The 14,464-nt window shown below is 39.9% G+C and overlaps 2 protein-coding genes across 2 annotated transcripts in view; one reads left to right on the top strand and one right to left on the bottom strand.

Moving 5' to 3' along the window:
- Window positions 1-3,337: 3,337 nt before the first annotated feature.
- Window positions 3,338-8,902, top strand: LOC116399104 (tripartite motif-containing protein 16-like). Its single transcript, XM_031875992.1, has 3 exons — window positions 3,338-3,397; window positions 7,469-7,520; window positions 7,755-8,902. Exons 1-3 carry the CDS (start codon window positions 3,338-3,340, stop codon window positions 8,900-8,902), a joined length of 1,260 nt encoding a protein of 419 aa, XP_031731852.1.
- A 4,685-nt stretch (window positions 8,903-13,587) lies between these two features.
- LOC116399108 (calcium/calmodulin-dependent 3',5'-cyclic nucleotide phosphodiesterase 1C-like) overlaps window positions 13,588-14,464 on the bottom strand; it is a 33,444-nt gene continuing 32,567 nt past the window's right edge. The window contains exon 17 of the mRNA XM_031875997.1: window positions 13,588-14,277. Within this exon, the coding sequence (XP_031731857.1) occupies window positions 14,117-14,277 (161 nt within the window). The 3' untranslated portion in view covers window positions 13,588-14,116. The remainder of the gene's footprint in view (window positions 14,278-14,464) is intronic.

Raw genomic sequence — 14,464 nt, 5'->3', positions numbered from 1 at the left:
GTCCAACTGGGAAGAGACCCCGGGGAAGACCCAGAACACGCTGGAGAGATTACATCTCCCAGCTGGCCTGGGAACGCCTCGGGATCCCCCAGAATGAGCTGGAACATGTTGCCGGTGAGAGGGAGGTCTGGGTCAGCCTGCTTGGCCTGCTGCCACCGCGACCCGACCCCGGATAAGCGGAGGAAAATGGATGGATGGATGGAAGTTAAAATATATAAAATGTTTTCCTAATTGCATTTAGAGCTCTTAAAGGTTCTTCTTTAAGGCCATTCACAGCCGTGTTGGAACTCCCTGATGCCGTTATGTTGTACCGAGGTAGCCATAACTCGTACTATTTTCAATGGTTAGTTATGATAAACTGGTATTTGTTCTCCTGACATCTGGGGTGTTTTTGAAAAAACAATGACGTTAGTGTTCTTCATATTTACTGTCAGAACGGTTCTACCATGTCCAGCTGTTGTTGTAGTCCTTGTTCATTCTCTCTCTCTCTCTCTCTCTCTCTCTCTCTCTCTCTCTCTCTCTTGTTGAACCAGAAGGAAGGGAACATTTTGAATGCTTTTTGGAGTATAAGTGATTGACACAATGTAAGGTTATATTGAACCATGCAACTTTTTGGACCAAAAGAACTTGGTGTGCAAAGGCCTGACCATCTAAAAAGCATAAGAGCACATCTGTGTTTTAGATTAAAAAAAACAGAAATTGCAGCATAGGAATTCAGACATCATCTGAACAGATGTATGAATAAATGCTTCCAGATATTTGCATCATGTTTCATCTCCATGGAACAGGAATATTTAAGGTATTTTCTTTGTACACGTCTGTCTCTTCTATGGAGACGGATATGGTGAAGTTGGTTGACAATGTAAGCGTTTTGCCTGACTGTGTGACAGACAAGGAGGGCCTAGTGGACAGGAAGTCAGAGATGAAGGATGATGAAGAGGACAAGGAGGCTCTCTGCACAGAGAATCAGGAGGCAGAGCAGAAGAAGAAACCTCGCAGAAAAGACACGCCCGTCCTCCATTCTCCTCCACATATACCAGGTCAGCACAGACACAACCAAACAGTTAGGCTGAAGGCTTGACTGAGATTTTATTAAATGATGGACTGGAAGTTCGATATATTAATGTTGATGTTGTAAGGCCCACAAAATCAACACACTATGTGCATTTAAGAATGCTACGCCTAATTTGTGATCATTCTAACAGGAGTCTGTGCTGTCTTTGAAGCTGTGAGTCTACAACATTACATATTGAAATATATTTTCTGTACTTTTCTCTGCATTCCAAACCCCACATGACCATTACAAAAACAGATTCATTTGGGTGTTTTCTGATGAGTCACCACAAAAGTGAAGCTGTAATTGGGTTTGGTGTACAAATAAGTACTTCACCTTGGGTATGGTGATAGAACAAACAACCGTAGGTCACAGTTGAGTAAGGAAGTGGCAACAGACAGTTTGGGTAACCATTTTACCCTTCATGTTTGTTTTCTTTTTCAAATCAGTTGAACTAACCTGATTTGCTCCTGGGTCTCGGCCTGTCACACTTTACCCAATTGCGATTCACTTTGTGGCCAGATCTAAGAAAATAAAACTCAGAATGTAGGAAATTGTAGTTTTATTCAACTTGTATGCTGTCCTCAGATATCGCCTGTCCAACCAAACAACATGCACAGCATGAACTGCTTCTTGGTTTAAAGCTGACCACCTGTTTCCCCTCTCTTTAGGAGTGAGATTGCTGAAAGCGGAGAAGCAGATGGTCCACTTAGAGGATGAGGAGAAAGATGTGAAGGATTAAAGCTTTTATTTCACTTTTATTTTGTCAATGAATGTTCACAGTCTCATTAAATGTTGTTTTGTCCAAACATTTCATTTTCTCCGGACACACACATGGTAAATGCATTTATCTAGTGCTTTTCCAGTCTTTCCGGCCACTCAGTGCTTTAGATCACAAGGCAGCATTCACACACATTCATACACACATTCTTACACACATTCATACACAGGTGGCAGAAGCTGCCATACAAGGTGCCTCCTGCTCTCTATGAAAAGTGTCTTGAAATAACTTCTGTAGTCTATAGTTGTGTTTGGAGTGTGTAAAAAGTGACTTCTATGATAGTGTTGCCCATGCATTGCTGTTTAATCCGTTATCTTTGGTGGGAAGAGTAAAAGCATGATTTACTTTTCCCTCCTCTTTTGTGTCTTTAATGAGAATAAAGTCATAATATTTCAAGAGAAAATCGACCCTATAAAACAAAATCACTTCTGATCAGGTGTGATTCTCACCATTGTGTGGCTTATTGTCCAGATGAATGTTAACTTCACTTCCTTGAATGAAGTGGCTATATCCACTTTGTCATAAACAATCAAACCAGCAGTTCGAAACCCCTGGAGCTCAGACGAGAGGCCGGCCTGTCTGCTACGGAGACTGACGATGATGAAGTGATCATCATCGGTTGTAGAAATCCAACATCAAATAGCGTTAAAGAATGACACAACAGAGCGTCAATAGTTTGCTTTTCTCTTCTAATACTATGCATATATATATATATATATCGTTCCTCATCCTAAAGGTTCTGTGTGTAAAATCTCTGCAGTGAACGCAACTGAGCTGGAGACATCACAGTGGACACACACTCTGTTGTCTCCAGTCACCTCACGGATAGGCCAGAAGACAATGTCCACGCTAGTCTGAGCTTAAAGAAAGGCATCAGTAACTCAAATAACCACACATTACAACGGAGGTATGCAGAAGAGCATCTCTGAACGCACATGTTAAACCTTGAAGTAGATGGGCTATAGCAGTAGAACACCACACCAGGTGCCAATTCTGTCACCTAACAACAGAAAACTGAGGCTACAATTGGCTTGGGTTCTCAAAAATTGGACAACAGAAGATGGGGAAAATGTTGCCTTGTCTGATGAGTCTTGATTTCTGCTGCAACATTCAGATGGTAGGGTCAGAATTTGTCATAAACAACATGTTAGCATGGATCCATCCTACTCATTCATCATATTTGTTGGCACACTCTGTGTACCTCAGTACCTAGTGAGGATCATTGCACAGCAATCCCTTGATACAATGAGGATGGATTCATGTTTTAATGTTATTTATGCCAAATTCTGACCCCATTGCTTATCCAGGGCCTGGTCACTGGGGTAGCAGGCTCATCAGGCTAATCACGGTATTCCAGATGTTCCTCTCCCCAGCAATGTTGTCAAGCTGTTGTTGGTGAACCCCGACACATTCCAAGGCCAGAAGAGATGTATAATCTCTCTGTTTGGGCCAGTGACTCACTCCCAAACAGGACGCTATCCACCATTTACCTGTAGAGAACCATGGCCTCAGACCTGGATGAACTGACTCTCATCCCAAACTACATAGCTGCAAACCACACAGTGCGTGCTTAAAGGTCAGGGTCTGATAAAGCCAACAGAACCACATCATCTGCAAAGAGCAGGACAAATTTTACAATCCTCTGTCATCCAATTTTGGAGAACCCAAGCCAATTGTAGCCTCCGTTTCCTGTTGTTCGGTGACAGGAGTGGCACCTGGTGTGGTCTTCTGCTGCTGTAGCCCATCTACTTCAAAGTTGAATGTGTTGTGCATTCAGAGATGCTCTTCTGCATACCTTGGTTTTAATAAATGGTTATTCAGTGTGGCTTTGTGCCAAAGCACACTGACTGTAATCCTGCGGGCTTAATAATAATAATAACTAGAAAATTTCACAAGAAATTTTGACAGTGTGGCTTCTACTGCCCGAAGACGTCGCAATATATAGCTACACACGATACTACCGGTAGTATCGTTGAGGTTCGATTGACATATCGCTTTTCTCTTTTCTGCATTTTAGATTCATACTCTTGGATTGAATCTTGTATTTGTGATGGACAGTCCACAAATGGCTCCCGTCATTTCTGTACTGGACATATACATCTTTGTTTGAGAAGCCTTTGGAAATGATGGCCAGAGCTTCTTTTATCAAAGATATTTAGTTCTCAGCACTCTTTGTGAAGATTTCTTAAAGTGAAATTATGTTTATATTCTATAACAGGTTAAATGTTGTTCTTCTTGTTTTCTTAATCGTTGTACAAAAGAGGTACTATGATGTATTATATAACGAATTATTATCATCGTAATCAATAAGTAAATCAATCATTATTCTCTTTTACATAACTGAGATTCTGGTCAAACTAATAGATTATGAGGATGAAGTGAATGTGTTCATGAAATCATTGAACAAGAGTCATTTAACAGACTTTACTGATGGGATGTGAACAAACTGAAGGTTTACATGATGAATAAAGTATTTCTTGACTCAAGAATGAACAAAGTCTTTTCTTCTTGTCTTATTTACAGGGTTTCATGCAAAGCTGATGGAGAAAATGTGAAACTAATATGAGAGTATAACTCAGTCAGTTTTCCTCCTGAAACACCACAAAGTACAGAGTTCATGTTTATCACTTTTTATGACTTATTTCGACATAATCAATTGTTCGAGCATGTTATGTGTGAAAACAAAACAAAACAGTCGCACCAGCAAAGGAAGAGAGCGACTCCATGTGAAGGTGAGCTTTGATAGCAGGAACCACATGGGGCCTTTTGCTCATGAAGCTTGGGACCCGTATCCTGCAAGACAAAGAGCCAGCGAGACAGAAGATACATGTACATCTAAGGAGAGGAGGAGACATTCAGCAGCTGCTCATGATGAGCTCAGGTTATGTCTGATTGTCAACATGAGTTCCTTTATAATCAGGACATTTACCTCTACAGTATTTACCAAATCTCTAGAAACTGGAATATTACCAAATGAGCAGAAAGTAGCACCTGTGGGTAAATGTGAAGTACATTCAACAACTACCTCCCTCTTTCTGTCCCTCCATGTTTCTCAAAGATGTTGGTAAAGTTGGTTTACAATAAAATGCAGGAGTGGAACTTCCTGTATTACCAGCAGTATGGATTCTGAAAAAAAAGGTTTGACATCATTGTCTGTGCTTCAAAATTGTTGCTTTAAAAAACAAACAATGTGCTTTATGAATATTTCCTATTTGACTCTGTTAATCAAACCAATTTACAAAATGGTTCCAATTAACAAAAACATCTCTCAATGTCAAAAAATCATATTCGCTCAAAGTCTTTAGTAAATAAGTGAATTAGCCACAGGTCTCATCCACAGGTTTCCTTTGAGTCCTGATTGATGAAACTCTAAGCTTGAAGAGTCATATTCTGTCTGTTTTCAATAAAACATCTAAATCAACATAGTTGGCAAGTTTCAAAGTTTGCTTCACCAAAAGTGTTCAACAACTTTCTATGAAGCTTAATTTATCCTTACCTCAGTTCCTGCTACGTATATGTTTTGGGGAGCCACTTATCCCACTCAACTTTATAAGCTTTATGTTTCTACAAAGAAGCAAAGTGAAGTGTGAACAATAAAAATCTGTTTGACTCATTTAAGAAAACTCATGTCTGACTTTAAGAGAAATAATATTTATTTTAAGAAACAGACGATTACATGACTAAATGAGGAAACCTAAAATACTAACAACTTAACATGTGCAACAGTTAAAATGGTCTTTGCAACTGAAAACAGTGAGCAGCAACATGAGCACATCACTCTACTCTGTTGTCAGCAGGTTTAATGTGCCGCTCTTTAAAACACAAATACATTTCACTACTTGTTTAGTTTCGGTAGACTAAATGAATTATCAGTGAATTATTATGTATTCATGTAAATGTTCAACTGATTACAAGAATCATAATGACTTGTTTTAGGAAACAAAATCTTTAAGTAACATATTTCATACCTAAATATAAATCTGATGGAAACTTAAAACTTTTAAAAAGTGTTAAATGTAAAGTTTTAATCCCTGAGCCTCAACTCTTGATGCATATATCGAAGATGAACAGATTTTTGATCACGTGTATAGTTTATTGTTTAGTGTGACGTCAGATTTAGTGATCAAGAGTTTGTGTTGTGCAGAAGAATGTGAAATGTGCTCAGCATTCAGATGATATGGATCTCCATGTTTACTTCTGAACATTCACATCATCAGACAACTCAAGATGACTGTATGATTGTTGAGTTGGTCTTATAGGGGTTAAAAATATTATGCATTTATAATTAACTTTAAATTCAGCATTAATCACCTTAAATTTAAATCTATGTACATTTACAACAGCTGACAAAGTAGTATTAACAGCGTTCATGATGTGAAGAACAGACAGAAGCCAAAGAAAACCTCTACTGACTTCTTTCTGCCGTTGAGCTTCGGGCTTTCTGCAGTCGGTCCGGAAGTGACGCTGCTCTTCTTCTTCTCTTGTTTCAGGATCCTACATCTATTCTTCCGGCTGAGTTTCGTCCTAAAACTGTGTTTCTTTTTGGCCGAGGAGAGCTGAGAGGAGTCTCCATCTAAAAAGGAGTTAAGAAAGGGAGAATGTGCAAATCACTTAACTTAAATTATTACACCATAACCAGTAGTGGAAGAAGTTATTCTGATATTTGTCAGTTTGTGAAACACAACATTAACAGTTGGCCCCTCCTCCCCGGCTCAACAGCAGGTGAAAGACAAACCCTGATTCACTCTCATGTTAGAACGAGCTTTGTCCGCTTGGCGTCTCGACCCGCTGTGTGTCCGCCATTTTCATAGCTTCCTCTTGGATGCACCATTTCTATCTGACACCTGGTGGCTCAGTTTATTTAGAGGTTGACGCTCTCTCTCTGCAGAGTAAACCACTTCTAGTGGGTCAGAAGTGATCATTGAGAGACATTATTTTTATATGAGTCCATGCATTGTTTTTTAGGAAAATCCTCCTCATTCCTGTCCACCAGTTTATGGTTGCTGGAGATTCATGTTGTTCCTGAGGAGTTTTCTCAGTCGTCACTCAACCAGTGAGTGACTCAGCTTTTACAACAGGTGGAATATTTTAACATCAACAACAAATGGAAAATGTGCAGATTATATCAGGTCCAGTCATGAAGTCATGAAATGAATAAATGTGAATCTTGAAACGCTGCTTTGCATCAGGATCATATCCTGAAACTCAACTCTTTTGTGACAAGTGTTTAAAAGTGTATCATTAAATATGAGAGAAAGGTATTGTACGACAATTTAGATGTTTCATATTAGTTTAATTTGATAACTTTTTTGTCAGCCAGATGTTTTTAAGCAGTAAAAGAAAACTGAACAGCATTAGTCTTTTGATGGCTTCATGTTTGTCTATAACTCTTCCTCTGAGGAGACAAGAAATATTTAACAACTAAAGAAATGAAATGTTTTCAAACGTGGAGCAGGTTTTAACCGAGGCTCTGTTTGTAAATGAGGAAACAAAGTTCACATTCACAGCGCTGCTCCTCTTCCTGGAATGAACCACAGCTTGATAACCCCTCCTTCTTCCTCCTGCTCTCAAACACAGCCGGCTCCACTCTGTCCACATATCTCCTTGTTCCCTCCCCTTCAGATCTACAGTAGACTGGACTGCAAGCTGCTCCTGCTGATCACTGCTATGCTGGACCTGAAGATGTGTCCTGTGATGTCTGCACTGGGAGGAAACTGAAAGCCATCAAGTCCTGTCTGCAATGTCTGGCCTCTTATTGTGAGAAACACCTCCAGCTTCATTATGAATCCCCTGCCTTTGAGAAACACAAGCTGGTGGACCCCTCCAAGAAGCTCCAGGAAAACATCTGCTCTTGTCACGATGAGGTGATGAAGATTTTCTGCCGTACTGATCATCAGTGTATCTGTTATCTCTGCTTAATGGATGAACACAAAGGCCACGACACAGTCACAGCTGCAGCTGAAAGGACTGAGAGGCAGAGGGAGCTGGAGGTGAGTCGACTAAACATCCAGCAGAGAATCCAGGACAGAGAGAAAGACGTGAAGCTGCTTCAACAGGAGGTGGAGGCCGTCAATCGCTCTGCCGACGAAGCGGTGAAGGACAGTGAGAAAATCTTCACTGAGCTGATCCGCCTCATGGAGAAAAGAAGTTCCGATGTGAAGCAGCAGGTCAGATCCCAGCAGAAAAGTGAAGTGACTCGAGTCAAAGAGCTTCAGGAGAAGCTGGAGCAGGAGATCTCTGAGCTGAAGAGGAGAGACGCTGAGCTGAAGCTGCTCTCACACACAGAGGATCACAACCAGTTTCTACACAACTACCCCTCACTGTCACCACTCAGAGAATCTACAGACTCGTCTGGCATCGATATCCGTCCTCTGAGCTACTTTGAGGACGTGACGGCGGCTGTGTCAGAAGTCAGAGATAAACTACAGGACGTTCTGAGAGAGAAGTGGACAAACGTCTCACTGGCAGTGACTGAAGTGAACGTTTTACTGTCGCCTTCACACGCAGAGCCCAAGACCAGAGCTGGATTCTTAAGATATTCAAGTGGAATCACACTGGATCCAAATACAGCATGCACATATCTGTTGTTATCTGAGGGGAACAGAAAAGCAACAGCTATGAGAGAAGAACAGTCTTATTCTAGTCACCCAGACAGATTCACTTCATGTTTTCAGGTCCTGAGTAGAGAGAGTCTGACTGGACGTTGTTACTGGGAGGTGGAGTGGAGAGGAGAAGGAGTTTATGTAGCAGTCGCATACAAGAATATCAGCAGAACAGGGAGCTATAAAGAATGTGAATTTGGATTGAATGACAAATCTTGGGTGTTACAATGTGTCAATAACAGTTTTACATTTTTGTACAACAATATCCGAACTCCCGTCTCTGGTCCTCAGTCCTCCAGAGTAGGAGTGTACCTGGATCACAGAGCAGGTATTCTGTCTTTCTACAGCATCTCTGAAACCATGACTCTCCTCCACAGAGTCCAGACCACATTCACTCATCCTCTCTATGCTGGACTTGTGATTTATGACTATGCAAACACTGCTGAGTTCTGTAAACTAAAATAGACAAAAGTGATTTAAGGAACAGCAAATTAATTTTTGTGTAATCCTGAAACTCATTTTGTCTCCATCATTGTCGCTTAATTGCTGATGTTTCTTCAGCTTTCAATCAAACATTGTGGGCGGTACTTTGACATCTTCTCATTATTGTTGTGTAAATGTTTGAGTTTCTTTAGGTGGAGCTCCTTTCTGTGTCTGTTTAGCCATGGAGGCTATCACTGCTCATGATGATCTTTGTTGACGTGAACTGATATTTCTCTTCATGAAAATGTAAACTGCTCTGAGGTTTAAATGTTTGATAAATATTAGTATTGATGTATTTGTTAGTTGTTGTTTCTCTTCCACTGCATGGCTCTTAAAGAGAGAAATCACCAGAGCTTAGATTTAGTTCTCAGCACTCTTTGTAAAGATTTCTTTAAGTGAAAATATGTTTATTTTCTATAACAGATTAAATGTTCTTGTTGTTTTCTTAATCGTTATACAAAAGAGGTACTATGATGTATTATATAACACTAGAAAATTTTGCAAGAAATTTTGACAGTGTGGCTTCTACTGCCCGAAGACGTCGCAATATATAGCTACACACGCCGATGTTACCGGTAGTATCGTTGAGGTTCGTTGAGATATCGCTTTTCTCTTTTCTGCATTTTAGATTCATACTCTTGGATTTGTGATGGACAGTCCACAAATGGCTCCCGTCATTTCTGTACTGGACATGTACATCTTTGTTTGAGAAGCCTTTGGAAATTATGGGAGCTAATGCTCCCATAATTTCTGTATTTGAGATATAAACCTTTCTTTGAGAAGCCTTTGTTAAATTATGAATATGTCTCCTCTCCCCCTCTCTCACCCACCCAGTCCCACCCTTTCAAAATAAAAGCCCCATAGAGTAACTGTATCTTAACATGAAGCTCAGAATGAGGTTCTTACAGAAATGATGGGAGCTAACGCTCCCATCATTTCCAAAGGCTTCTCAAGCAAATGTTTATATCTCAAATACAGAAATGATGGGAGCGTTAGCTCCCAAAATTTTTGGTTGATTAGACAATTTAAAAAATATATATATATATATATATTTTTTTTTTTTCTCTAAACATGAATCTGTCCATTATTTTAATAGTTCATTATTGTATGCAGGATAACAGGTATGTGTATGCATGGTAGTGGCCAGTGGTGTATAGTAACGAAGTAGAAATACTTCGTTAGTGTACTTAAGTCGTTTTTTTGGATATCTATACTTTACTTTACTATTTATATTTCTGTTTACTTTTACTTTTACTTCACTACATTTTTCAAAGAAAACTGATACTTGTACTCCGATACATTTCCCCTGAAACCTTCGTTACTCGCTACAAAATCAAATCTATCTTTAGAAAAAAAATGAATCATGAGACCAACGTCGGGGACTGTGGTGGAACAGAGACTGCAAGCAAACAGGTTTGGCGAATCAGTGGTCCTAGCTTGCAAGTTAAATCATTGGTTAATCACGTTAATTCGCAATTGCAAACAAGTGCTCTCAAAGCCGCGGTGTTTTGATTCCCAGTGATGCCCAGGATGCTATATGCTATAGCTAGCGAGCGACTACATGAGCAGAATTCCACTCTACGATGACTGATTTCATGATGGAAGCAGAAATGGAAGCACCTGCTACTCCCGAAACAAACTACGGTGGTGACGAAGACCAACACCCATGGATCGCTAGCGAGTTAGTGAGCTGAGGAAGTGTTGACAGTTGTGCAGCACTAGTTGGCTAACGTTAGCTAGCTACCACACCATAGGATTGACAGGAGCCGCGAGAGTGCAGCATCAGGGTTAGCATTAGGGTTAGCATTATGGTTAGCATTAGGGAAATCCTTCCCAGCTGTGCGCAAGCTGTCTGTGAAGCTGAACACACCTCTACCTGCCTCAGCGGCCTGTGAAAGGCTATTTAGCATCGCAGGACTAGTCTTCAGCCCAAGAAGAGCGAGGCTGAATTCTCGCAATTTTGAAAACCAACTTCTTTTGAAGATGAACAGGACATTTTTCAGTTTCAAGTAATGACTGGGTTGTTACTTTCGGTGCTGCTTTAGTATTGATCATGTTTTGATATTCGAGTTATTTTGTGGATGATCAGATGGAGTTATGATGGTAGCAGTCGCCCAATTGCAGATTCAGCTTGAGCAAAACCTTTGCCTATTCTGTTCAAATCAGGCCCATAGGAGTTTACAAGGCAGGTGTCCTTTCTCAAAACACTGACCTGATGCATCAAGTGGATATTTTTTGCTGAACACAATATTATGCATTTACCCTCTACATCCTCTAGTCGGAATGAGCATACTTATAAACGCACTGTTACAACTCCTTCATAGTGTCATATTGCTTTTCGGAGAATTATGATGATAAGTTCATAGTAGATGCAAAAGTATATTTATGTACAATATATTATGTTGAACATTGTTGCTCCTTCAATACTTAAGTACATTTAATATCAGAAAATTACTTTTGATACTTAAGTACAATAAATATCAGATACTTTAAGACTTTTACTCAAGTAGTATTCTAATAGGTGACTATTTACTTTTACTGGAGTAGTTTTCCAGTAAGGTATCTTTACTTTTACTCAAGTATGGCTTTATACACCACTTTATACACCACTGGCAGTGGCACTAATAGGCCATCACTAATTTTCGTTTCCACACTTATGTTTAAAATGAAAACGTCAATTTGAATAGCTTGTATGCATGATTATCATGCAATTAACAGACAATGTTGATATTGGCATTGGTATCAGCTGACAAGGTGTGTTTATAAATGGCAGTGTCACGGCCAACCTACTCCCTGTACCTTGCACATATTTAAAATAAAAACATGAATATATGAACCTGTGTATTATTTGAATAGCTTAGTATTGAATGCACAATAAAGAGGTACGTTTATACATGGTACTAGGCCCATTTAATATAAAACACAATTTTATACAATATATATAGTCGGGGGTCCCTGCTCCATCTCTCTATCAGTTTGGGGGTCCTTAGCCTGAAAAACGTTGAAGACCCCTGATTTAGACCCTTTATTATTTCAATATTTGCTGGAAATGCAATAACAAGTCATTCAGTGACATTCTTACAGCCTTATTACTGAAATCTTTAAACACCATCTGTCCACACGGTGTTTCAGCATCATTTTCGAAATGATCTCCGTCCAGCAAGCCTGAACACGAATATCACGTGACTATTAACGTACACTGGGCATGCGGGTGGGTGCCGGTGTAAACAGGAAGTAGATTGGTTGCTTAGTTTAAAAAAATACGACAGAGTAATAAAGTAGTCTTTAATAATGAAAGGTTGTGTTTGATAATTAAAATCTTCCTCTAAAATCTTCCTATAAACTCGAACAGACACATTTTGTGAGAAGTTTTAGAAATTTTATTTTAGACTTTATTTTCAGACTTAGTTACAGCGCTGCGGGTCTTGCTCTATCTCTCTCACACATCAAATTTATTTTAAATTCAACACTTACACATAAAGGTTTACCAGATTATGGGTCCATAAATGTGGTCAACACACGTCTCTCACTCGTTTCCTCGGTTTCGTTGTCTGTTCTCAGTCGTAGCTCTGTGGTGGCTGAAGTCTCTGTCCTACTGGTGAGCAATTCATGTTTTGTTCCTTTATAGTTTATGTGTGTGAACTTCACAATAGTTGTGCAGAACAAAATAAACATTAATAAGAAAAGGAAAGTCCTCCGTTTTGTGTCCCCAAAGCCGCTAACCGTGACTTCAGACGTCCGCTCAGTAGGGCTGATAATGCCGCTGGACACGCCGCCCACTAATCGCTCCAATAACAGCTGCTTCCTCCGCAGAAATGAGTTTAACTTTAACGGGACAACAGCTGCTGCTAAAGACAACAAGGTCAGCAACACCTGTAATCAGTTGTCCATGTTGAATTAACCTGGTAGTCGATCGATAATCAAGGCTGTTGTTTGTGATTTTCCGGGAAAGGGTCACGTGATATGGGCGTGACGAATCAGGGAAGGACACGTCGTGACTGCTAAGAACCAATCAAGTAGCGAACGCAGGTGTCTACGTCATTGTTTCTAAATGTATGCGTTTACGAGCGTCCAAATGAAGAGGTAACCCCGGAGTTTTCAAACTTATGCGTCCTCGAGAGCGTTTTCAAACGTATCCGTTTTGTGTGCTCTGAAACTCCGACGTAGTGTGGATGCTCAGTGTAAACGCAACAAAACATATGTTGCCATGGTGAATCGTTGAACTACAGCTCCATTGATGGCTTTTTTTATTCACCATAGAAACCCAGAAACCCTTTTTATTGTCATATACATATACACATACACGAAATTTGACTTCTGCATTTGACCCATCCCTGTATATAGGAAGCAGTGGGCTGCCAATGATAGGCACCCGGGGAGCCGGGGGTTCAGTGTCTTGCTCAGGGACACTACGACACGTGACACGTCCCAGTCGAGGATCACGAGCTTAACTCAAAGATAACAAACTGATCAGCTGTTCTGGAACCGAAACGTTTATTCAGAGTTCAGCGTTAGTTAACCTACACATTACCAACTGAAATTTAAATATACCAGTTGACTGATATAGGTTCTATATTCAGCAAAGACATTTTGAATTCTTCAGTATTTGCAGTGTTTAAACTATAACACTAACCGCTTCAATCCACAGACAAAAGCACATAAAAATTATCAACTCTTTATAGGTCTCGCTGGTAACATTGTGATGAGTTATATTGACAAGATCCTTTGAGATCGGTAAAAATATTTGTAGATACAATTCAGCAGTGCCTTGTCAGCCTTAAATATGAAAAATAGGCAGACACACAATGAGAATCATACAGAATAGGAAAAGCAGTGGAAGCAAAGGGAAAGCCTATAGCCAAATAAGTCATACAGTATAATCCTAAACATTTCATCAATAGATATTTAAATAATTAAACCAAAAATACAATTAAAAAATTATGCAAAAATTTTGCAAAAAGTCATAGTTCAAGAAGTGATTTAAAAGCAGTTGGCAGTGATAAAGGGGAGAGCCATCACCGAAACAGGGTAGAGATAATGCAGCAACAGTTACTGATACATGATTGAAATGTAGCAGAAGATGAGCTGGAATACAAGGCTGCAACAGTCAAATATCAACAAAGACATATTATCATGTGATAGTATCTTATGATCTGACATCACGCTGATGTGATGTGAGGACTTTATACTAAGAGGTCACTTTCGGCGACGCAGGGAGATGCGCTGCAGTCTCCTAGCTTTCCCCCTGGCATCAATGGGCCGCATCTCAGTGACCTTTGACCTGACCGTCCGGTAGGACCCGGCAGAGTAGATGGGTCTTTTGCAGTATTGGATCAGAGTGCAGTCAGGTTGAGGGCCTGCAGAGACAACATAATTGAAGTTAGATTCTATGGCAACAGTGGCGCATCTACATCAGAATCAGAATCAGCTATATTGGCATTGGACTCCGGTTTACTCTTTGCCGGTTTACATGCCGGTAGCTCTACGAATTTTGCTACATTTTTGTCTTAGTTTGTTGTTTTGTTTTAAACATAAGATAAGATA

This window comes from Anarrhichthys ocellatus, unplaced genomic scaffold (assembly GCF_004355925.1).
Source record: "Anarrhichthys ocellatus isolate YVR2014 unplaced genomic scaffold, GSC_Weel_1.0 scaffold101, whole genome shotgun sequence".
NCBI classification, from domain to species: Eukaryota; Metazoa; Chordata; class Actinopteri; order Perciformes; family Anarhichadidae; genus Anarrhichthys; species Anarrhichthys ocellatus.
This window is presented reverse-complemented; position numbering and strand designations above follow the sequence as displayed.

Coding starts and splice junctions, on each gene's coding strand:
- LOC116399104 (XM_031875992.1), top strand. CDS start 3,338: ATGGCCTCAGACCTGGATGAACTGACTCTCATCCCAAACTACATAGCT. Junction 3,398..7,468: donor ACATAGCTGCAAACCACACA/GTGCGTGCTTAA, acceptor GATCTACAGTAG/ACTGGACTGCAAGCTGCTCC. Junction 7,521..7,754: donor CTATGCTGGACCTGAAGATG/TGTCCTGTGATG, acceptor ATCTCTGCTTAA/TGGATGAACACAAAGGCCAC.